Source organism: Podarcis liolepis, assembly GCF_965112155.1.
Source record: "Podarcis liolepis genome assembly, chromosome: 5".
Taxonomy (NCBI): Eukaryota; Metazoa; Chordata; class Lepidosauria; order Squamata; family Lacertidae; genus Podarcis; species Podarcis liolepis.
The window spans coordinates 29,079,421-29,104,754 of NC_139556.1; the positions used below are offsets into that span (position 1 = coordinate 29,079,421).

The window sequence follows — 25,334 nt, forward strand, 5'->3', positions numbered from 1 at the left end:
TCAAGTTAGCAAGAATGTATAAAACCTGTAATAAATGTTGGAAATGTAAAGAAAAAGAAGGGACTTTTTATCACATGTGGTGGGAGTGTAAGAAGGTGACAAGTTTCTGGGAAATGATATCTAATGAATTGAAAAAAATGTTGAAATACACATTTGTTAAGAAACCAGACGCGTTTTTGTTAGGAATGGTAGGAAATGAAATAAATAGAAAAGATTATAAGCTTTCTTTATACGCAGTAACAGCGGCAAGGATATTATTAGCCCAAAAATGGAAACAAGAAGAATTACCATCGATAGAAGAATGGAGAACCAAGTTAATGGAATAGGTCACCAAGTAAATTTCATGTCTGGGGATTTGAACACAGGTCTTTGTTATACAACAACGCAGATACTCTGTCCACTACACAACTCTGGCCCTCTTTTAACTGGAGGTTGTTTGACAGTGTTCACTTACACTGTATGGCTTTAGATTTTAAACCTTTTTTAATGGTGTGCCAGCTTGAAGGTAAGATAAGATAGTACAGTGGTACCTTGGTACTTAAACAACCTTGGTTCCCAAACACCGAAAACCTGGAAGTGTTCCAGTTTTCAAATGTTTTTTGGAAGCCGAACGTCCGATGCAGCTGTCGGCTATTGCTTTCAGGGCGCCTGCACCAATCAGAAGCTGTGCTTTGTTTTTCAAGCATTTCAGAAGTCAAATGGACTTCTGGAATGGATTAAGTTTGGCACTTTTGTTTTTGCTCTTTATTTTGCGTTTTTGTTTTTGAGGCTTTTTCGGTTAAATAGTTTTTGTGGCTGTGTGGAACCCAGTTCAGCTACTGATTGACTGTGTGGCTGCAGAAATGGATAAAAGCCCCCCCCCCCAATCCAAACAATGACCATCATCAGTGCAGGTAACAAAAAATAATAATTTTAATTATTATAATCTACAATACTGTCTTATTTTATAGTACAGTACATTGATTATTGCTTTCATTTTATGGATCAATGGACTCATTAGATAGTAAAATTCATGTTAAATTGCTGTTTTAGGGGTTGTTTTTAAAGGTCTGGAACACATTAATCCATTTTGCATTACTTTCTATGGGAAAGCATGCCTTGGTTTTGGAACGTTTTGGTTTTTGAATGGACTTCCAGACTGGATTAAGTTTGAGAACCAAGGTACCACTGTAAATGAAAATAGGCTTTCCACATTACAATAAAAGTTTTTTGTGGTTGTGGAGTGTGCCACTCCTTTCTGCTTAACATAGTGGAAACATACCCAGAGCTTATTGCTTTTAAAAATTAGGCTGTTTTTAATTGCTGGGGCTAAACATGCTCATTTTAATTTCGATATTGTAGGTTTGTGTTAAAATTTTATGCCTTTTTTCTAGATTTCAATTTTTTACTTTAAAAAAATATGCTACTCATTAAAAAAAAGAAACAAGACAAGACACATTTTGCTTATTCAATGTGGGCGAAAATATAATTTCTAAAAGTGGTTTGCAGGGTTTATTTGCTAAGATGAAAGATAAGGTAAAGAATGAAGAGGGGAGTGTTAATTAAACTGAGTGTAAAAATACAGAGCGCCCAGAGCAATTAGGAAGAAACAAGTAATTTTATATTCGAGCGTACAAGACCCAGGAACATATTGAGTTTTCTTGGTCAATGATTGACAATAGAACTTTCAGCTCTTCATCAAAAATATGTACAGTGGTGCCTCGCAAGACAAAATTAATCCGTTCCGCGAGTCTCTTCGTCTTGCGGTTTTTTCGTCTTGAGAAGCACGGCTATTAGTGGCTTAGCGGCTATTAACAGCTTAGCGGCTTTAAGAAAAAGGAAACAAACTCGCAAGAACTCGCAAGACGTTTCGTCTTGCGAAGCAAGCCCATAGGGAAATTCGTCTTGCGGAACGACTCAAAAAACGGAAAACTCTTTCGTCTTGCGAGGTACCACAGTATAACTGAGATCAGAGCGGCCTGCTCTTCTCTATCAACCCCAATCCTCTATTCCTGTAGCATGAACCAAGAGAACCAGGCAAGTGGGGGATTACGTGAACCTTAACATTTGACATTATATGGGGTTTTAGTAAGGATTTTTAAAAGTAGGGGAGAGGACAAATAGACACAACAGATTGGAAAATAAAAGGAGCTCTTTAGCTCAAATCTAGTATGCTGATTTAGTTAATCTGTTATGCCTATTTACCGTATTTTTCGCTCTATAGGACACAGCCGACCATAGGACACACCTTGTTTTAGAGGGGGGGGGGACAAGAAAAAAAAATCTCCCCCTCTCTGCGCAGCGCCCCTTCAGCGAAGCGGCAGGAGAAATGGAACCCCTTCCATTTCTCCTCCCATTAGTTGAAGGGGCACCTACCCTTCAGCAAAAGGAATCTGAAGCCTCTGAAGCACAGTGGGAGCTCCCGCTGCACTCCGGAGGCTTCAGGCGGCTATCTTTGAAGACTGGAGAGTGAGAGAGGTTGGTGCGCACCGACCCCTCTCACTCTCCAGGCTTCAGCAGAAGGCAACCCGAAGCCTCTGGAGCGTGGTGGGAGCGCTCCCACTGCACTTCAGAGGCATCGCATTGCTATCACTGAAGCCAAGGAGCCTGCATTCGCTCCATAAGACGCACGCACATTCCCCCTTAATTTTTGGAGGGGAAAATGTGCATTTTACAGAGCAAAAAATACGGTAGGTCTGGTTTCCTCATGAGTAGCACATAATGTAGGGGGTCACTTGCAGGGTTATCTGATGACATGCCCTGAAGAGATCAATGAACTCAGATGGTAGGGACAAAAAACTGTGGTACCCAGGCCTATTTAAAGAGTTCTCTCTGCAAGAAAAACACTGGGGCCTAATTTGAATAATAGAGTGCTTGGTATCTGGTGGGCGGGGCTTGTGCAGTGTTTTGTGTGTTTTTTGCTCTGGAATCAGCCCCTCCCTTCAGTGCTTGTTCCGTTAAGAATGTCAGTTGAGAGAGACCAACTGGCACTTCTTGTTTTCTTGCCTCAGACTTGTCTCTAGATGTTTAGTTTCTCTCAGACATTATGTTATTCTCTTGTAGTTTTTTCTCAGTTCATTATTACAGCTTGTTTACATTTACGTGAGCCACTTATGTGTCATGTTTAGTAGGTGTGGCGGGGGTGGATTGACACTTTTTGAGGTGCAGATACCCCCTGTGGGCAGGCGAATATGGTTATTGGCTAGTAGAAATTGCCAACAGGATTTCTCTTTCTGCCAAACTTTTGAGTTTGTGGATCCATTAACTGATTGGAGTAGGTGCTTGTCTGAGCAAAACCGAGTGCAAGAGAGCAGTTTCCCTCTAGAATTCTGAAACCTCGTTGGCCTATAATAGGTTTGAATGGAATGTCCACCAAAAACAACAACACAATAATTTAAAGTCCACTGAACCATTTAAAAACCAAATTCTACAGCCAACTGTCACAACTTGAAACCTTCCAAGTTACATGTCATTTCTCCAGCAACAGCATAATTGCTAACTGGCAGACTGTCAACTAAAACCAAACACAATGTATCTCTCTGGCTTCAGTTAGGAATAAGACAATTTCCCACTCTCTGAGAAGTTTACTTACAATCCAACAGTGTTTAAAATAGAGCGTTCTTACGTTTACATTTCTTCAGATAAACACAGCTTTTTCATATCCTGACTATTTTAGGGCAATTTAGCTGGAATCATAAACTGCTGAACCACTTTAATGCACTTACCCTGTAAATAGTTTCCCCCCTTACACTGATACCCTCTTAAACGAAAGTGAGCTCATGCCATTCATTTTCCAGATGTACAATCTACAGAAATGTGCTTGCCAGTCAGGAATTTCCACCCATCAGTAAATACGGAAAAATAGACACATGTTCATTGCTATGTGTGACAAAATGCACTTGCAAGGTGTATGCATTTTACTCTACAGAATTTATATCTATGCAGGAAATTGGATAGTAATGCAGCCGTAAGTTAGACAGATAAAAAGGGCGGGGCTACAGGTAGAATTTGAAATCACTAGCAGTTCAATATATTAAGCTAAATTGCTCCCAGATAAAAGTATCTATCAAGTTAAATGTAAGGGGCACAAAGTAGATATCTAAGGTATTTTAACTTCATTTTCTTTTATTAGCAGAACATAAATAGATATGCTAAGGTAAACTGTATTTTATTCATGGATAGGTAGCCGTGTTGGTCTGCCATAGTTGAAATAAAATAAAATAAAATAAAAATTTAAAAATCCTTCCAGTAGGACCTGAGAGACCAACTTAGTTATTGGTATGAGCTTTTGTGTGCATGCACACTTCTTCAGATACAGTGGTACCTCGGGATGCGAATGGGATCTGTTCCAGAGCCCTGTTCGCATCCTGAATATAATGTAAGACGGGCGTGTACGGGTCATGTTTTGCCGCTTCCGCACATGTGCATGATGTCATTTTGAGCATCTGCGCATGCGCGAGCGGCAAAACCCGGAAGTAACGCACTCTGTTACTTCCGAGTTGCTGTGGAGCGTTACTTGAAAATGCTCAACCTAAAGCACATTCAACCCGAGGTATGACTGTACACTGAAACAGAAGTCACCAGACCCTTATATATAGTGAGAGGGTGGAGAGGGGTATTACTCAGAAGGGTGGTGGGAATGGGTGATTGGTTGATAAGTGTGACGACTTAACGACTGCAATTGGTCTTACAGGAAAAAGCAAGGAGTGAGATGGCTAAAAATAGCTTTATAATGTATAGTGAGATAAGAATCCAATGTCTCCATGCAGACCAGGTCTGTCCATGGTTTTAAGTTTGGTAATAAATTGCAATTCAGCAACTTCTCTTTCCAGTCTATTTCTAAACAAAATAAAAAAATTCCTTCCAGTAGCACCTTAGACTACGGCAGACCAACACGGCTACCTACCTGTAACCAGTCTATTTCTGAAATTCTTTTGTAATAAGACAGCTACTTTGAGATCTTGTATAGAATGTCCTGGGAGATTGAAATGTTCTCCTACTGGTTTCTTTGTCTTGTGATTCCTGGTATTTTATTCAATCACTAAGAATAATTTTTAAAAGCAAATAGAAGGAGGATATGTAGGCACAAAGAGACTTGGCTGAAGTCAGGAAGAGAACAAAATGTGCATTATACTATGAAAAATTAACCTTCATTATTTTAAAAGGCAAATAATTCATTACTGTGGCAAGTGAACCAAAACAAACTAAGATGTCAGCACTGGTGCCCAATACTAGATTTTAAGTTGCCTTGACAAAAGTCCAAAATACATGGATAACAGCACATGATCTGCATGTGAAGCTTGCATCAAAGTCACCATATGCTTTTGCTCAAACAAGCACTTAATTTGCAAACAGATTAATTTTGCCGACTTAGAGAATTTTAGATTCTAAATAATGACAGATATATAATTAAATTTACTGCTTCAAGCCTGCAGGCTCCCTATAGACATCTGATTGGCCACTATGGGAACAGGGTGCTGGACCTCTGGTCCGATCCAGCAGGGCTCTTAACAATTTCCTGGTTACCAAAAAAAACCCCCAAAACAAACAAACAACCACTCCCAAATACCAATGTTTCATTAGTTGCTTTCAAGGTGAACAATGGGTTGCAACTTGTTTATTCTCCAGACATGGAACTCTGTGAGGGTAAACTACAGCGCCCAGAATTCTTTGAGGGAAAGAATGTGTTTCAAATATGCTTTAAAGGTATACTATGGACTCAGTCTCCTGAGCACAGACAGCTCAGGCTTACAGCTTTCATTTATGGAGGACATTTTACAGAGCTTTCTCTAAACTCCACAAAACCAAGCTAGAGGTCTAAGAGGGGGTGGGTGCAGAGCCAACCTAGGTTATGCCAAATAAATCACCTCCAGAGTCCAATTAAATACATTTATCCAAGAACCAAGCATAAAGTAATTAAGAAGTGGGGAATTGCAAGAATGAAAAGAAAACACAAAATCAACTAGCTAAGCTTTACATATAAGGAAGCCTAAAATAGGCAAAACAAAAAAGTGGTGCAAAACAGCTTGCAGATAAGTGAACGGAAGCTGGCCTGAGTTTCATTTGCTGCCCACACAAAGAACAAAGGAATTGGGTTTTCCCGTTTATTTCTAATAAGTATGTGGGTGACATTCCCCAAGAGAAGGGGGATTAAAATCTCCAATCATATGGCCTCATGTGCCTTTATTAACTATTTGCTGAGTCGGGGGAGGGGGAGGCAATATTTGAATGTGGAATGATGTAGATCCACTTTCTCCAACCTGGTGTGCTCTAGTTATTTTGTACTACTGGCTGGGGCTGATGGGAGGCATCTGCAGAGCACAAAGTTGGAGAACACTGATCTTGGTTTTTCGTATCTATAGAGACTGAGGACACTCATATGTCTAGGCTTGTTGCTTTGTTCAGGGCCTTACTATATAGGGAGTCTTTCATCACAAGCACCAGCATTCCATCATGGATCCCAAAGGAATGTACATGGAGTTCCCTGGTAGGCACTGACCAGACCCAGCCCTGCTTAACTTTGGCTTGATGATGGGCTCACGTGTCTTCACTCCATACTATGGGGCTCTCAAGATATCAACACACCCATGGAACATCAAAGGAAAGTATGTATAAAAACAAGTTTGGCTTTGGAGAGAGAACATAGATTCACAGAGCTGGAAGGAACTCCAAGGGTCAACTAGCTGGGGGGGGGCAGGTATCAAGTATATCTCCTCACTGTATATTACATTCAGAAGTGACGAGAGATTAATTAGATAATCATTGCAAGCATACTCTCAAGAGCAGAGTTCCTGCACCTTCAGAACCATTGCTGGCACACACAAAAACCAATCAAGTGTCCTGAATTCTGGCATACGCTGAGATAAGTCCCCACTGACTTCACTGCTTGCACTAAGCAGAAAGTTCCGTTGACCAAAGTCTCAAGGGCAACACTAGAGAGGAATCAGGCAGTCCCATAGTCAAATACAAGCTAAGTTCCAATTCAATGAGAAAGGTTCAAAGTCAAACCGTCAGGCCAGGTTCCTGTCTCTGAAGATGATCCAGGGTTAGAATCCTAAGGTTAGTGTTGAAATCACAGTCTGGTGGAGTTCCCAAAACAGTCAAGAGAGGGTACTTCAATGGTCAAAGCTGAGCAGACACAAGTCTCTCCCTTGCTTCTCTTTTTATTCCTCCCAATCTTATTTGATGCACCTTAGCTTGCTCCAGCTGAGTAGCTGTGTCTCTCCCTTAACGAAGCATGTGATCACCTGCTGTGAGCTTAATCAAGCTAGTAAGCCGGGCTGTGTTCTCTTGCCTGCCTCAAGTCCCCTAAAGTGTACTTCCTGCTGTTCACAACTGCTCATTGCTTTTCGTGTTCGTGGAGAAGGGGGCATCTCCAGTGTTGGTGATGTGTCCACTTTCTTTGGCTCCCGCAAACATCCTCTGATGCCCATTGAGTACCTCCTACGTCCCCCGCCTCCTCTTCCCCATCTTTAGCTTGTCATGGTGTGTACCAATTATAGCTGCAGCCCTTGCTGGGATCCTCTTCCTTGGTGTCCTGCTAGTTCATAACATCAAGGCTGTCAGATGGTTGGATTTTTATTTATTTATTTGTAAAGATCTATTGCTTCTGAAGTTACAATATTCTGTTCTGAAAGAAGTTCATAAGGAGCATCATAAGAAACCTGATTCTTTTGATTGTGCTTTCTGAATTTGCTTTGACAAAACACACTTAACTGGAAACTAAATTGACCGGCTCACCAAAAACTTAACAGGAGGAGAGAGTATGGGCCTAGCAGGTTATTGGCTCATTTCCCAATTCCTCTTCTTATACTCCTGTACAGACTTCATAGAATTATTTTCTGCAATGGCCTGCAGCCTAAATGTGAGATTACAATAATCCAATAATAATTAAGAGGGTGGTTGTGAGTGCAACCATGATTTCCACTTCTGGAATTTTGCACGATTCCCTTTTCCAATTATTCCAAATTGGAAGACCGCATCAAAGCAACAGTATGTTAAGCTTATACTTCCCATAATTATAAAATGACCTTCCATGTCTCTTCCCCCTGTCCTTTAAGTAATATGAAACAGCAACATTGATTTCCAAGAGTTGTTGTACATTCTGATACTGGAAGTCAACCTACCTTTACATATGATTGTGGCTGACCAACTTTTTAAGCAGCAAACTTTAAGTCACTTAACAGGGAGAAAACCTAATTTTCTTTAATGGGCCTTCCTTCCAAATAAAAGCTGTGTAGGATTGCACTGTTAAAAGAGAAAGAAGCCTGTGTGTAGCTTGACCCCCTCTCTGCATTGTTCCAACTGATTTTAATCTTGTATTCTTACATTGTTGCAAACCAGCAGCCTTCAGCCTTTAGCTATCATTTAGCTATCATTTCTTAATTGACAACAGCAGCACTGCGACTGTAGAAATACATTTTTTAAAATATATTTATACGGTGGTAGTGCTCCTGCTGTGACCGAAGCTGCAATTAGGCTGTGGCCTGCTTTTAGGTACCAATCCACCAGTTGAAGATCAGTGTTCTGACCCATCTTGGAATGGAAACAAAATCCAATTAAAAAAAATAATTCAGCAGCAATGGCAGCAGCACAGCAAGTCACCCTTACAACGTAAGTCATTTTGACCAGGTTTGTGCTTCTCTTTTACCCATCTAAATTAATAGTCACATGAAAGGTGACATAGTTTAACTCCTCACTTTTACTGGCATCACAAACTGGTTAGTATTTCTATATACAAAATCTCACGGAAGAAACCCTGAAGCTGGTTCACACTAGTTTTTGTTGATATGTCCCCAGCTGTACAAGAGGCAACATGAACAAGTACACACACACTTTCATCTTACTGGACATTTCCCAGGCTATATTTTTAAGCCAGAGGCACAGATAAACATCAGCTAATTTGGCTGAGATGGGTGCAGATTCTCAGATACAACTGTTTTCGAGTCTTCAGCGCAGCACAAGACTGCCCCTAGGTTTGAAGAGGCTCTGGTCAAGGTGCCCTCTTCTATTTTATTTTTTTAATAAATTATTTTTATTGGTTTTACATATAATCACATTTCATAACATCATACCCTCTTATTTTGTCTCTTTGGCTAAACTGAGCCTAACGACTTTGCTCCCTCCCATTTGATGGTTTACAAAATTTAACTTTACATCTTTACATTCTGCTTCGTTTCCTATCCTTGTTGTATCATTACCTAAAATATTCTATTACTCAACCTGAATAGGTAGCAATTTCATCTTACAAATCTTTAGAGAACCCTGCTAATGATGTTAATTGCTTACATTTGTCTTTCAAATATAATATAAATTTGTTCCAGTCCTTTTGGAATGCTTGGTCTCACTGGCTCCAGATTCTTCCTGTCAGTTTCGCCAGTTCTGCAAAGTCCATCAACTTCATCTGCCACTCTTCTTTTGTTGGCAACTCCTGTTGCTTCCATCTTTGGCCTAACAAAATTCTTGCCACAGTTGTTGCATATAAGAACAATCTTGTCTTAGTATCTCTCTACCCACTATAACCAATAAAAAAAGCTTCTCGCTTTTAAGCAAGTGTTTTCTTTTAACTCATTATATATCATTTCTCAGAAAGCTTTTACCTCTTTACATGTCCACCACATATGGTAAAAAGTACCTTCCTTTTCCTTACATTTCCAACATTTTTTGTTCTATACATTTTGGCCAGTTTAACTGGTGTTGAATACCACCTATAGGTGCCCTCCTCTCACTCCACAAAAATATTTACTGGGCCGCAAAGGAGAAAATGGCAGCAGTCTCTGGTGCTGAGCAGGAGTTCAGCCTCCTGTTGCAACCATCTTGATTTTTCTGGAATGCCTCTGGGGAAATGTGGGGAGAGCAGCATTATGAGGTAATGAAGATGGGGATTGACTACGTCACAGTGCTGGGCTCTACAATATGTATTCCTCTGCCCTCAAGAAAGGGAAGCTGGCTACAGCCACAGTAGGCCCTCTGAGGACCACAGACCCTGGTATTTGCCAGGAGCGGACACCAGACTTTATCATGGGCATGGGAACGCTGTCACGCCACCTGCGCCATGGCCAATAAATTGAAGCCAGGAATGGGTTATTCAGATTAAGGTGTGGCTCAGAAGGTACAGGCTTCTCTTGAGCTCTCCTTTTTAGCCTCTCAATCACTCTGTGAGGTAGGTTAGGCTGAGAGTGTGTGACTGGCTTAAGATCACCCAGTGAGCCTCACGGCGCATGGAGATTCAAACAGCACAGGCAGGTCTATTAGGGGTTAGAATATGTGTGCATGCCTTGCTTTGTGTGAGGGTGCGCTACAGGTTACTGGCAGACAAAACTGTCACTTGAAGGCTGGATTATAAAAAATTTGCAGACATGCAATTTCCAATGGCAGGTGCTTTTTTTTTCTTAATTTTTTTTAACAATCCTTCATGTTATTTCCAGGTAAATGGTAGAAACCCAAAAACTCTGTTCCATGTGATTTAAGTGTATAAGCAACAAAAAAATATGCATCTGGCAGAAGTTCAAATTCATAGCACAAGGGGAAGTTTTCTTCAACAGTTTTAAAATCCTTATTTACACTCCAGGAATTAAGCATTAAACTAGTCTGTGATTTAGAAAAAAACAAAAACAGCCCCCTCCCCCTGAATACCAGGAAATAATCCTAGTGAGTTACTTAATAGGTTGAGGAATTTGACTTGATACTTTAATATGTTGTCATGGCTTCTGCTTGTTTTGGAAAGAAGCAAACAGAATTATACATTCATTTAAATAAAGCTGGTATGACAGCTACAGCTCATTAAAGTCTGCTAAAACTGTCTCTGTTTAAACAGAAAGGAATACATCCTCTTACATTAGGCTGAGGTATGTTGCATTAAGGCTACTGGCAAAAGGAACTGGCAATAAAGATGTGTGAATCTTTCATTTAAGGGTAAAGGGCTTAGCTGTACTTTTACCTGTATGTCGTGCAGTGCTTTGCAGCTCCTTTAGAAGGCTGAGCATGCAGGCACTTGTAGCTGAGTTGCTCCCATGATGTGTCCCCACTTTTATATAAGACTATAAATTCCATCTCTGACAAACAGCCAACAAGGAACTGCCTTGCAGGAGACGACCAGTGCACATCTAGTTCCATGTTCCGTTCCCAAGGGTCCAAGAGACGTGCCTGCTCCAGTATGCTGCCACGACTGCTTCGTCACCTCTTCTTGCATGTGTACAAGCGTGCAAGAGAAGGCTGACCAATAGCGAGTGCAGCCCTTGGAATAAAATGGTTAACCAGTCTCACTTTTAAGAATACTGATGTACCTCACAGTCCTGTCTATGAAGCTTCCTGACCACTAACAGAATAATGAACACCAAGTATTCTTGCTACTAGCGAAAGGTATGTTGAGATTTCAAGCGCAGGAATGGAAGGTTGGGATTCACTCCAGCTCTTCTAGATGTCTCACAGCACCGCAAAATAACCTCCAGGTTCGCCCCAGCCCCCTTCTGCTGCCTCCAGTACAATGGCTACCCTTTGCACAGAACAGGGGTGGGGAACCTATGGTCCTCCAGATGTTGGACTACAACTCCCATCATTCCTGCTCACTGGGACTGATGAGATAAGAGTCCAACATCTGGAGGACCACAGGTTCCCCTTCTGTGCCACAGAAGGGGACATCACTGAGATGATGCTCATTGACCCCTAGTGACCCAAGCCATTGAGAACTGAGCAGCATCCCTTCAAACTCTTCTTCTTCTTCTTCTTCTTCTTCTTCTTCTTCTTCTTCTTCTTCTGTGTTGCTTTTCATTCTAGGAACTCAATTTTACATATACAGATTAACAGCTAGGCTGTTAACAATCTAGCATACCACCCTCATTCCAAACTCTGTGCAAGGGAGGAATACAAACAATACAGGGGATACAAAAATAACCACTAAGCCCTACACAATCTAGCTATGTTTTACCTTCTTGAGAACGGTAAAAACATGTTCAGGGACTGTTTTTCTCAGTTGAAAAACATGTTCAGGGAGTGTTTTTCTCAGTTGAAATGTGCTTTAGAAACAGTATCCAATCACTTCTAGTAGCAACGCTGGGAAAGAAAATGAGGTTCCACAGATTACATCTTAATCCACATAGCTGCTTCCATAAAATGTCAAGCAAACTACCATAACAATGCATTTTGGATTATCTGCCTCTCAGCTGTGCTCATGCTATGCAAACAAGCCTGCTGGTGAGATAACCAGATGACATTCACTGTAGCAGCACTTTTCTTCTTCTTAAAAGTAAGGGTGGCTGGTTAGTCTAGCAAGTTGAAACAGGAAATTAGAACAAGTGAAGAAGTGTCTACAGCACAGAGTGACTGCTACACCAGAGAGGAAACTAAGCAGCAGCTGATAACTGTGGCTTTGCAACTCTGAGAAAGGCAGTGTGGTGACATCAGAAGTACAATGGTACCTCGGGTTAAGTACTTAATTCATTCCAGAGGTCCGTTCTTAACCTGAAACTGTTCTTAACCTGAAGCACCACTTTAGCTAATGGGGCTTCCCGCTGCTGCTGCGCCTCTGCCACGCGATTTCTGTTCTCATCCTGAAGCAAAGTTCTTAACCCGAGGTATTATTCCTGGGTTAGCAGAGTCTGTAACCTGAAGCATATGTAACCTGAGGTACCACTGTATAAGGGGCCAACAACAATTCAACAAGATGCCTTGTTCTAGTTGTGTAAGACAAGAAAAAGAATCCCTTGATAGAATGGGAGCCCTAGTCTGAATGAACTTCTCTAGCCTACAGATGACTGTATAAAAGTTGAGGTACAAATTCTTAGCTGCACAAATCTGCCAATACCTATTTGAATAAGAATGCATACCACTCTATCTTTTACTTGGTTTTCAGCTAATGAGTATCAGAAGACAAACAAATGGGGGAGAATTCATCACAGCACACATAATTGATGCTCAAACTGGAATACAAGACTTCAGTTTTAGACAGCATTCCCAAATTCAAGTTAAATTGCACTGTTTTGGCTTTTAAGCACCACAACAGAACCTCAACCATTGTCCATCCATGTTCCACTGTTGCTTTCTAAGTTACAACCAACATAACATCATTTGTCGAAACACACACAAAACTACACAAGGAGAAAATGTGGGAGCAGAATTAGATGTTAAGCAGCCCGCGATAGACACAAGTTATTACTTTTAAGGAATAAATGCATTTTCTATTTGTTATATGGATAATCAAAAGCAATAATGGTGACTAACATGGACAATTTCTAGCCAGGTGAAATGTCACCTTTGACTACCCACCCAGGATGTGGAACACATTTCAAGTTGTACTCCAAGATAAAGGAGAACCCCTTTTGACTGTGGCTTGTACCTGTGCCAAAATACCACTTAATCAAGGTTGAACAGTGAGGGGAGAATTTCATGGAATTGGTTAGAGTTGCACTTCTATGGCTCATTTGCCAATTCTGGTTCACAAGGAACCAGGCTTCCACCTGGCTCTATGGCTGCTCAAGAGAACCAACCAAAACAGAATGTTAACAACACATAGAGAGCTGGTTCACGTGACGTGGTAAGCCAAACCTTGATTTGGGGAGACCACATAAATTTGCAGGCTCCTGGAGAGGTGCTTTCAGCTGCTTTCCTCTTCCCTAGTCCTTTCCCCTGTTAAGCTGTGGGAAGCTAAGCCGAGGTTTCGTGCAGCGGGTCATCCAAACTGGGATCTGTGGTCAAGCTCCCTCCTCACCACAAGCTGCAGCCAAGAGTTTTTCAACACCACCGTGGTTATTTTTGGATTCATATTTTGTGCCGTCAAAATGGCCTGATCTGTGGTTTGATGGTGGCTTAAGGGGAATTCCATGTAAGAGCTGTGCAAATTCAGGCTTGTTTTTTTTATTGTTGCTTTTTAAAAAATTAATCCCCATTATGTAAAAGCTGTTGAGCAGGAGCACCAAGAAAAAAGCACCTGCGTAAGTAGATAGGTGCCCTATCGAGGGGGAAAAAGTGACACTTTGTTACACTGCAAAGTGAAACCAAACAATTTATTTGTGCTAAATGAATGGAAAGAATGTATTTCAGAATACATTTCTTTATACATTGTACCGGCTTATGCTGCTAAATATGCATTTGCTATTGTCATCTAACTTTTCTCTGCAATCTGTTCCTTTTCTACCAAGCAATACAACATTTTCGGCTGTTACACCAATATGCTGCTATAATGTGCACCTTCAATCATATTTTCCTCTGATTTTTCTTTGAATGCTTAAAATATTGGTTCAAACATTCAGGAGGGGGGTGTCACACAATATATTTTAAACAAGGGGAGGGGGGAATCAGCCTTTTTAATACAAATTGCTTTTCTAAAGCAGAAATTGGAGAGCACACTTTAATCAGCCACAAGGATCTTGTTGGCAGAACCACACTTACAGAAGATCATTGTGATGAAAACAACAGTACGGACAGTTTTACAGGTCAACATGAATGAGAAATGAAACAATCAACTTTTAAGGTCCATGGATCAATACATTCTATATACTCTGACAAGTCAGGCTTCCCACATTGTACTTCAGACTGTACCACACACTGGAGAAAAGGTATGGATTTGTCAATGTATGTTTGCTGCTGTATCAGAAAATTAAGGGATAAAATTTAAAAAAAAAGTGAGCTTGGGCATTAAGGTGTCAGACTTTCACTTTTGCACTAAAAGCTGTATCTTTTTATTACTGAACTGTAGTGCTGATTTACTTTATATGCTTGAAACACACTATAATATTTAGGAGTTCGTAACATACAGCTCGTGCCTGTAATTTTATATGCAAGTTGTCATGAAAAAATATAAAAAGCTGTCCCTTTTATTTTACAAACCTAGAAGCCTGGGGGGAAAGAAAAAAAATATATATTTAAGCTTTGGGAGCTCAGCAAAGCAATGCCATAATACCAAACAAAGTAGCAAATGTTCCAGCCAGAGGATGGACAGACATGTAAGTTCAAGTAAAACACTGATGGAATTTTTATTTTATTTTAAATTTAGTGTCGCAGATCCACAATACTGTCTGCATTTTACGGCAACTTCAAATATAGCACACTTCCTACGTGGAAAGCACATCCATGTTAAAAAAAAAACCCCACCATGAAAACCACCACATGTATTCATGTGATTATCTACATGCAGGTTTCATGTTCCCCCACCCCCTTGCACAGAAGGGATTTCCATGTAGGAGATGTGCTAACATTTGAACCTCGGACAAACTTGTACAACACAATTAAACAGTGAAGCCTCAAAAACTTCAGTGCAAATAAGTCAAATCCAAATATACCATTGTAAGCCTTTGGCTTGTAGTAAACTGCTCTGTGTTATGAGTCCAACTCGGAATACAGATTTGCTGAGCACATGCACTAAGGCTGAGAAGAAGGATGCATTGAATGTTGAAAAGTGGCTGGCGACTGGACTGCAGGCTGCACAGGGGGTGGCGGAGGTGGAGGGGCAGGCTGCAGTGGGGTCTGTGTATTAGGAGAAGGAGGAGGAGTGGGACGCTTGAATTTGTCAGGGCTGTTGCTTCTTCGGGGCGATGGTCTCTGTGAAAGAAAACAACAGAGCTAGAGTTTTGACTAGCATAGACTCATGTTACAAGACAGGGGCACTCTTGCCTTTTGACACACTTAAACTCAAAATCATTCCTGGTGGGGAAATTCAAACAGGGGAAAAGCTAACTTATGGGTCTCAAGATGGCCTTTTGTACATAGCCCTCTGTCCTCTTAGCAGGATACTGCGATGCTGCTGTCCTATGACGTGTCCCATGCAGGGCAAAATGAGAAGAACAAATGCTACTGACACAGTGGAAATACAAGATGGTAGCAGAAAGCTTGAAAGCAGCTGAAAGTAATGGCTCCTTTCTAGAAGAACTGAATTTGAATTACGCCTGGATAACAACACACAGTGTTTCAACTCTAATGATGTAGTAACTAAACACTAAATCAATTGTTTCAAACCATGGTTTAGAGACAATTCCTTCTTGGCACTAACCACAACTTTCCTCACTTTGGACTGTGGCAGGAGTAAATTAAAAAAGGAAGGAAGGAAGTTACGAGTGAGGGGAGGAAACTCTTTAAGTGTATCAATTATATGTTACCTGTATTGTTGTTTTAATGTTTAAGAGAAACTGTTACAAAAATAAGCAATCGGAAGTCAAGGACTCCAAAGGCTTCCCATCATAGCTCCTGACCTCACTCCATCCAATACTTGGACCACTTTTTCTCCAGATGATACTCAGGGAAAGGGCTGATTCAAAACCTGCCCCTCAAGACTGATCAGCAACAGAGGCTCTATCAAGGATTCTCCCCTTATACCAGTCACTGCTCTCAACTCTCGCAAAGCCTTTATTACTGTTTGCGTTCGGTGAAAGAGGCCTATGGAGCCCTTTACCAGAGTTTTGTGCGGGAGTGAGTCAATAGGTACAGTCACTGTTGCTACCCTTCTCCCCTTGTGGCTGAGCAGTGAATCATCATTATCATCACAGCTCCACAACTGCATTGTGGAGGGCTGGGCTAGATGACCCCTGGGGTCCCTCCCAACTCTATAATACTATGAGTCTATGAAATGTTTCCTAGGAAAACTGAGGAAACAGAATGGACCTAAGAATGGAATCAAAAGCTTGAAAACTATTGTCCAAAATTGAAAGAACTGCAAGGGATGGACGATTTGCTTGTCCAGGAACCCAATACAAAGTGGGGTTCCCAGGTTTTTATTAGAAGAAAGACTGGGCACTGGTGGGTCTTGTAGGCTCCGAGCCAATAAGTAAGTATGTTGGGCCAGCTCTGAGGCTTCCTGGCTTTTCAGACCAGAATACACTCAGACAGCTGGCGGTCTTAACAAAGAGCTCTAATCTTTCTAGTCTATTTGGCAGAAAATGGGTGAAAGTACACAATGGCTGAATGACAGTATATGTAGGATATCTACAAGAACACCTAATCCTGAAAAAATATGGGACGATTCATCTGTCAAGGTGGTGAAAGAGATGAAAAGCAGCATTTCTCTCTTGGGGAGCATGAATGACTTTCATCGTATCACTGCTCTGATCTTCAATGTAGCCAAGCTTCTTTCTTCCACCACTTTAATTTCTAACACTTGCTGCTCCTGGTACTAGTTCTCCTCTTCTTTTTAAAAAACTTTTTATTTAAGTAGAAAGCAGTTAATAAGCTGAATGCTATAGGAAACCATAGCAGCTGAACTGGTGCATGAGAGGCACCTGATGGAGGTCGTAGGTGAAACTATCCTGCCCCCAAGTCTGAGCCACGCTATCTTGCAGCAACACAGCCATCTATAGGTCACAGTCATTACTGATTTTGGAGGTGAGGGAGGAAGGCATGCACTATTCTTTATACCGGAGCAAAAATCTAAATGTTTTATCTAGTGCAAAAAGGGAAGCATGGAATGAATGGTGGTCTGGTTGAAGACACTTAAATGGAACCAGCATAGAATCTATATTCCCCCTCCCCCCCTAAAATGCATAAGAGATATGATGTTCAGTTCTTAAATACTCACTGTAATACCATGGGATGGTCCCATATGCTGCACATGAAGGCCTGGGTTGTTATAATAAGACACGCCGGCTCTGGTGTGTGGAGTTGGGGGAGTAAAGCCAACTGTGTGACTTGCATACGAGAGACCTAAAATAAGGAAAGCAAGACGGTGTAGGTTTACAAAAGCTAATGTGCCAAAACACCCAGCACCTTATAAAAAAAGAAAGCAACAGGCATTATCTCCTAACCTGTGCAAACTGCATTTGAACACCTGTTTGCACAATTATTATGCTTAGTGGAATTGACAAAGCAAGATATGATCGAATTATTTTAATTTCTAGCCTGCCCCATTCCAAGCACTTAGCACCATATTTGTCACAGTTGGGTCCTGCACATCTGCTTCTCACCACCAACAGCTGGGCTTCCTAACCTACACTGAAGGGTTATTTAAAAAGAAGAAGAAAAGGACAAAACTTACAAATTTAGTAAAAAAGTATGCATTTCAATACGTCCATGCATTAAAAATGCTTCAATCCTATTTACTGGCTAATTACACACAAAAGCTCTGACAGAATTCAGGACACATCACAAGTTTCCGCTGAATGCTTTTGTAAAAAGAAAGATTAGATAAATATAAATATTATCGCAATACATTTAAAAATAAAGAAGAAAGCGGTGCATATATTTACCAGGTGATATAGGTCTGCTAGAACTTGGTGAAGGTGTATATGGAATTGGACTGGACACAGTGCGTGGTCTTAATCCTTGTGCAGACATCTCATTAAAATATCTATTTTAAGAGATAAACACGGATGAGTTTCCTCTTTCCAAGAACTATTGCTTAAGTTTTATTTTTAGGTTCCCCTCCAGCATATGTCCTGTGTACCATGAGACAAATACTGGAAGATACTAGAGCAGCACCAGTAGTTAGCAAGGCTGCAATGTTTAGTTAAATCATTGGTGAACTAACGTGATCTGAACGCAGGCGTACACTCCCTTCCTATGGTTTCCAGCAACTGGAAAGTTTTATTACCTCTGACCATGGAGGTGGAGCATAGCCATCGGGGCTAGTAGCCATGGATAGCCTTATCCTAAATGAGTTTCTCTAATCCTCTTCTAAATAAAGCCATCTAGTTTGGTGAACAACTAGTTTTAAAAGGTTTTTAAAGTAGGAATTTATTTTACAAAAGTACTGATGCAAGAACGGATTGTGGCAAGCACCATTCCCAGAAAGGCAAGGCCTCCCTTCAATGACAAAGCAAGGAAAGCTCTACCGCAGTGTGCTTATGTGTGTTTGCTTTCTTTCCGAGGAATTGTTCATAAGCAAATTTATGCGTATCAATTGAAGCCAGTGCAGTGACCAAATGCAGAAGGGACTCGCTGACTGGGTGCCAGCCATAAGAGATCTAGTGTGTGCTCCTTCCTCTCGGCAGTCCTCAACACAGACTAGCTTAATTCAGAGATGACCTGGTTGCTGGGAGGTGCACCATGAAGTCACTACTCAAAAGGAACTGAGAAGAGTGGTCAGTTTTTGGAAGCTCAAATCTTGTTAATGCTCTGGCCTGAATGGCTCAACTGTTACTTTGATTTTATATATATCATTTGCTAAGTTATCCCTACACTGGACAGCTGCCCAAAACATCAGGCTTGTGTCACAACGCTCCCCCCCAACAGCTAATCACTACTTACCTTGTCTCCCAGTGTCATTATGCTGTGTCTCTTCCCTCCCCAGCTCCACCAGTTCAGCTGACGTGGAGGGAAATGTACAGCGTAATAATATGGGACATAAGGGACAGTGTCCAATACATGATAGAGGGGGGAAACTTGACAAGGGAAGTCATTTTTATGGCAGTACCATTTTTAGAAACCTGGTTTTTAGAGTGCTTTTGATTTCTTGCTGCAGCACCTAAATATACAGGCAACACAAACCTCTCATCATCCATTTCCAAACTCGATTCACTTTCTGACAGCTGTCTGCACAAGGCTTCTCTTCGCTCCATCTCTCTCTGTAATTTTCTTTGGAGCCTTAAGTTCTCTTCTCTCATGTGGCGTTCTTCCTCCAAATACTGTGCCATCTTCTCTGAATCTGAAGAATCAAAAATTTGATCAGCCTCTTTAATACTAAACTCACGTTTTGTTCTGCAGGCATAGTCAAATACAGGTAGATGTTTAGAGCTCAGATCTTGCCTTTGCCAAGTGATGAGAATGTGGATTGATGTGATCCAATCTGACCCCCATTTGACAAGTTCATACGTAGCAGAGATGAAGAGTTTATTGTAAAGGGAAAATGGAAGTTTTTGGTCTTTTTGGTCATGCAAGCTTATTTGCAAGCATTAAATGATGGGTTAGGTCAATGATAGGAACCTGTGGCCCTCCAGATGTTATGGACTACAACTCCCACCATCGCTGACCACGGGCCATACTAGCTAGGTCTAATGGGAGCTGGAATCCAACATCTGGAGGGCCACAGGCTTCCCATTCTGGGTTAAAATGGTAGTCTGAACTAGATCTGTTGCTCCATTTTCAAGCAGCAGTACAGAAAGACTCTCTACTTTGAAGAAGTGATGAAATTAGAACCAGGCATTCAGCCAGAAGCTTTAATTTTGGAGAGACTGCTGCCTGCTGGACAGCAGTGGTTTGCCATTACTACATTAATGAGAAAAACTGTTTGGATCGAGACGTCATTTAAAATGTATTACCCTTTTAAAAGGATAATTTAAAACGTTGAAACCCTTTCACACTTACAGAAATCCCCAAGCGCACAAGGCATGATTTATCTATTTGCATTTGTTGACTCCCTCTCCCATCTCCCTGGGATTTCACCCAATTTATTTTCACAAAAAGAGTAGACTGTTAGTAACTAACTAGTTGATGGTTTGACCCCTCCTCCCTATACCAGAAATTTGGTTCATTGCTAGTAATAGTGCCTAATATTTAAAATCATTAAATTATTAAAAAATAACTAGCAAGATGTTGTGGTGTGTTATAGAGACATGAAAGGGGGAAATCATCATTATCCTCACCAGCATATAAGCATCCCCCCAACCCTTAATTCTGGTTCACTGCTAACAATATTAGTGACGCTGCTGTGTCTTATGGGGAGGTAAGAGGGACCATCAGCATCCTGCATAGGCTGGGCTGTATCCAAAGTTGGTTGCCCTCAAAGTATACTCACTGAAAGTGAGGGGGGTTATTGGTTTTGTCTGTTTTTGTTCTATTATGTATTTTGTATTCTCATTTTTATTTTTTCTGTTGTGAACTGCCTTGGGATGTTCGGATGAAGGGCGGTATACAAATTTAATAAATAATAATAACTGTGCTATAGGTTAGCTTCAAATACACTGAATGGCCCAAGGCCCACCCAGCAAGTTTCACGACTGAGTATCATGATGCGGAAACAAGATCAGAAGACCTGTGCCACATTGAGAGGAGGTATGGGGCAACAATGTTGTGGGGAGGCACCCCAGAGAAAAGGCTTCTGAGCCAGGAAGGAAATGCAAGAAGGCATTCAAGTAGAATTAAAAGTCCCAGCTGAAATTTGATGACAGAGATAAGAAGAGCCCTATTGGTCAGGCCCATGACAGTTTGTTCTTATAAATCCATTTTATTAAGAATTTTCAACATATGATAAATAAAAACACTAGTCAAAATAACAACATAAAAAGAAAAATAAAGGAGGGTGAGGAAAGGGAAAAGAAGAAAGAGAAATAAAATAATATAATAAAGCACAAAGTTGTGCATATATAGCCCTCCATAAAATCTTTAATTTTCAATCCACATATAGAGAAGTGAATTCTCACAGCTCTCACCTGGGAGAGCTTCCCTCTTCCTCAGTCTCACACCTTGAGAAAAGCCACTCAAGGCAAATGGTAGTTTGTTCTCATGGTGGCCCATCAACTGCCCACAAGCAGGTCAAGGGTACAACAGAACTCTGTCCTACGTCATTTGGACCATTCTGAAATTATAGCAGCTTCCAAAGACCTCCTGTACTTTTTGCAGCTCTTCTGTTAGTTAGGATCTTTTTATGATTGCTTTTGGTGGCACATGCAATGATAAATCAACCACATCCACGCATGCAGAGCTTCACTTGTTCATCAGGTCACTCAAGGACAAGAACGGAATGTTCAGAAGATGAAGAGCAAAACCAAAATCCACCCTCGTGGCAATAAATCAGGCCAGCATTTACTTTTAAGCACAGTAAAGTAAAGGCAATGCATAGAAGAGACCGACAAGTACAGAGAGATTAATGTTATCTCCTTTAAGGGATGAAGAATATTAATTTTCTGAACTTGCATACAAGGTTTCAGTATGAAACATACTTTCTCCTCCAAATAGTAAGAATATATTATTCAAAACATTATTCCCCAGAAAGCAAAGCTGAAAAAAATCCACTGCTATTCCAAAGTGCTTTATTAGATTTTAAATTAAAAATATGAGAGTAAGAATTAAAGGACAAAACAGGGGTATCACATTCATCAAGATGACTACACAGGCATCCAAGAGTAGTGAGAAGTGCCAACTGTTTGCACAGTTCTTCCCCACTCCACCCAAAGGAAATAAGAACATTAAACTATTGTTCATATTAAATCTGAGATAAGGTCCTGGGCAGATGTTAGCCTCCGCCCCAATCCCATCTCTAAACACAACAAAACTGATATAAGCCTTCATTCTTGCACACTTAGTCTCTGTTCCCCTCACAAAATGCAGATGAGAAACCAAAATTGCGAGTAATAATAATAAAAACATTCTTCTGAGTATCAGATTCAGTGGGTGATATCCAACAAAGTCATACTTAGAGTTTATACTTTAAGTCCACTGATTTCAGTATGTCTATTCCAACTATGACCAACAATGGATATCACCCTTAAAAAAACAACCCCAAACCCATAAACACACACAGTTAAATCTCACTTTAAAGAACAGCTATTTGTTTAAATTCAGATATCGCAAGGATGAGGCCAATACAAAATAAAATTCAAGGCTCTGTCGAAAGCAATGAACTGCCTGTTGTTTTTTGGGGGGGAATAGCAATTCTACACAATAGGTCACTTATTTATTGTTATTTATGGACTATTAGTCACCACGTGTGCACATTAAATGCACAAGACAGTGTTTCTCCATAAGATGACCACACTTGTTCCTTGAAGGCTATGATGATGTAGCGCAAAAGGCATGTGGGTTGCATGACCAGAGATCTTAGATTACGCTCCTAGGCAGTTGCAGGACCCAGGGATGGCCCCAAACTGCTTGCTGGCTGAAGGACAAAACTGGGCACACCCCATTCCACCTAATGACTCTGAACAGACTGGCAGCTGAAATTGTTTTAACTTTTTACACATGGAAATGTTTTTGATTGTTTGTATATATAAAATCTGGAAGGACAGATCCTGAAGCTGAGGCTCTAATACTTTGGCCACCTCATGAGAAGAGAAGCTTCCCTGGAAAAGACCCTGATGTGTTGGAAAGATGGAGGGCACAAGGAGAAGGGGACGACAGAGGACGAGATGGTTGGATAGTGTTCTCGAAGCTACCAGCGTGAGTTTGACCAAACTGCGGGAGGCAGTGGAAGACAGAAGTGCCTGGTGTGCTCTGGTCCATGGGGTCACGAAGAGTCAGACATGACTAAACGACTAAACAACAATATATAAAATAGTTTTAAACTGTCTTCATCACCCCCCCCCCTTTTCATTATGAAATCCTTTTGAGCTATTTGATGGGAAGTGATTGATAAATGAAATCAAATAAATAAATAACTCAAGAGAAAGCTGCTTTCTACCCTTCCCCCCAGCACTGAGGGTGCCTCACGCTGCAAAATGGTAGGGCCGATTCTGGAAGAACCTAAGGGTGGTGTTCAACTAAAGTGCTTCTGCCAGCACAAGAATTTCTGCTTGAACAATGGAATTTCTCCTCGTCACCAGAGGGCTGGGGAACCCCCAGAACAGATTTAGGGTGCAAATGGGGTCTATATTTCACTGGATACTGTCCAATATGTTTTCACTATAGCAATCAAACTAGCGTACTACTGTATATTTACTGAAGGCAAAGCAAAGCAGTATGATTGCATTTTAGCAAAGATATTCAAATGTATAAGATCACATGTAACTTTGTAACAAAATTGTTTCAGTTCTGCCCAAAGGATTTGTCCAACTAAAATTTGTTCAGCTACCCAAGTGGAACAAAAGAAAATGGTTTAGCATACTACAGACAAATTACTGTATTTTTGACTTGGTCCTTGAGTTATTAATTTCAACTTGAAAAGAAGACGGTTCATGAAAAGCACATCTCAGCATTATGAGTAAGACCACACAGCCAAGGCAAACAGGACTTACGCTGTAACTGTGCAGCTCTGAGTTGTTTCTTTAACCTCTCTACTTCATTCTTTAGAAACCTGATATGCCGCATCATATTCTCTGGAGAGTCTATCTCCATTGATATGTCCCTTGGAGATGGAGGAGCAGAAACAGGCTGGTCTAATTTCTCCTGCAGAATTCTGAAATTAAGATAAATGAGATTTTATCTTCTGACATCAAACTTGCCAACCGGTACATTCTGCTTCAATTCTTTGTAATATCACACCAACAGATAAACAGCAAGGTGGCTTGAAATTATCAGCATTCTTTCTGGTAAACTCGTTTCCTGAAAAATTAACATGGTGTGTTGTTCACTGCATGGGCCACAGTGAACCATTCAGCTTCAACCAGGGATCATGGGAGTTGTCTAAAGCATTGAGGGAATGGGGAATTAATGACAAACCATGGTTTGCCAGCCCATACTTTTACCATTGAGGGAATGTAGAGATGTCTAAAGCATTGAGGGAATGGGATCTTAATGACAAACCATGGTTTGCCAGCCCATACTTTTACCTAATGTGGAGTCTTTGCTTTGCCAATTCAACAAACTGCAAATACAGTATTAAAACTTCCTTACAGAAATGTAAGGAAACGAGCCATCACTTTTTGTATTCTTCCATTAACAGACAATAGAGAAGGCCACAGACAAATTCTACAGAATCTCTAATAGGTTTAAAGACTTCAGTATAGGTTACTTTTAACAATGGTTTAAAAACCTGACTGAACTTTTATTCCCCTCTTTCTGGCTCTGTGCAAAAAGTAAAAATACCACTCAGCATTGATCCTATAAATGCAACATAGCTGATGGGTAAAGAGTGAAGTTTTAATGATATATTTAAGATGTCAGGGTCCACATCGCTGCTACAACTGATGTAGTAGTCATCACTACCAATTTTTTTTCTAGTGTTTCAGAACGTTCAAGGTGCTTCTGATACTTAATCTAATTATTATCACCATCATATTGCAGAATGGAGGTCTGTAGCTGAAAGACAAGGACGGCAAATGCCCAAGGCCGCCTAGTTAGTACATGGCAGACACTAAATCTGAATAACGTATTTCCTGATACATGATGGATGGTAAATATATTGCAATTACCAGCCATACCTTCAGTCTTGTAGTCAATACTTGCTGAGGTGGTATCTTATGCCAAGTTATAAGCTTTATTTGTTTTATTTTATTTTTTAACAACGCTTTCATACCTGATCAGAAATCTGTGGTAGGATTTAGGGGATTAGTTGAATTTCCCCCAATACTTGTGACGGTAATTCAAATAATCAGATTACAACGTGGCTAGATGAATACTTTATTTAAGTTACCACTTTGAAAACTATTGTTTTCATTCACCTAGTGTCTTCACATGCTCTTAATGGACAAGTCAACATTAATGTATTCAAAAAGTTGTTTTAAAGTCCCTTTTACATATCACTCATATAAAAAGCAATTTCTTGCTCATTTTGTATTTTAAGAAAAAATCCATCCAATAAATCAGATGGCCACAATTTGACTACACAGCTAGCACTGAGAACT

At 40.6% G+C, this 25,334-nt stretch overlaps 1 protein-coding gene and 1 long non-coding RNA gene across 2 annotated transcripts in view; one reads left to right on the forward strand and one right to left on the reverse strand.

The window, feature by feature from the left end:
* The first annotated feature begins 5,590 nt into the window (after nt 1-5,590).
* Nucleotides 5,591-15,249, forward strand: LOC310706733. The gene is made up of 2 exons (XR_014526127.1): nt 5,591-12,391; nt 12,619-15,249. It is a non-coding gene; the product is annotated as an uncharacterized lncRNA (long non-coding RNA).
* CCDC6 (coiled-coil domain containing 6) overlaps nt 13,966-25,334 on the reverse strand; it is a 37,011-nt gene continuing 25,642 nt past the window's right edge. The window contains exons 5-9 of the mRNA XM_083502743.1: nt 23,787-23,947; nt 19,387-19,543; nt 18,147-18,247; nt 17,480-17,604; nt 13,966-15,513 (exon numbers count right to left, since the gene is read on the reverse strand). Coding sequence (XP_083358869.1) covers nt 15,334-15,513; nt 17,480-17,604; nt 18,147-18,247; nt 19,387-19,543; nt 23,787-23,947 — 724 coding nt within the window. The 3' untranslated portion in view covers nt 13,966-15,333. The remainder of the gene's footprint in view (nt 15,514-17,479; nt 17,605-18,146; nt 18,248-19,386; nt 19,544-23,786; nt 23,948-25,334) is intronic.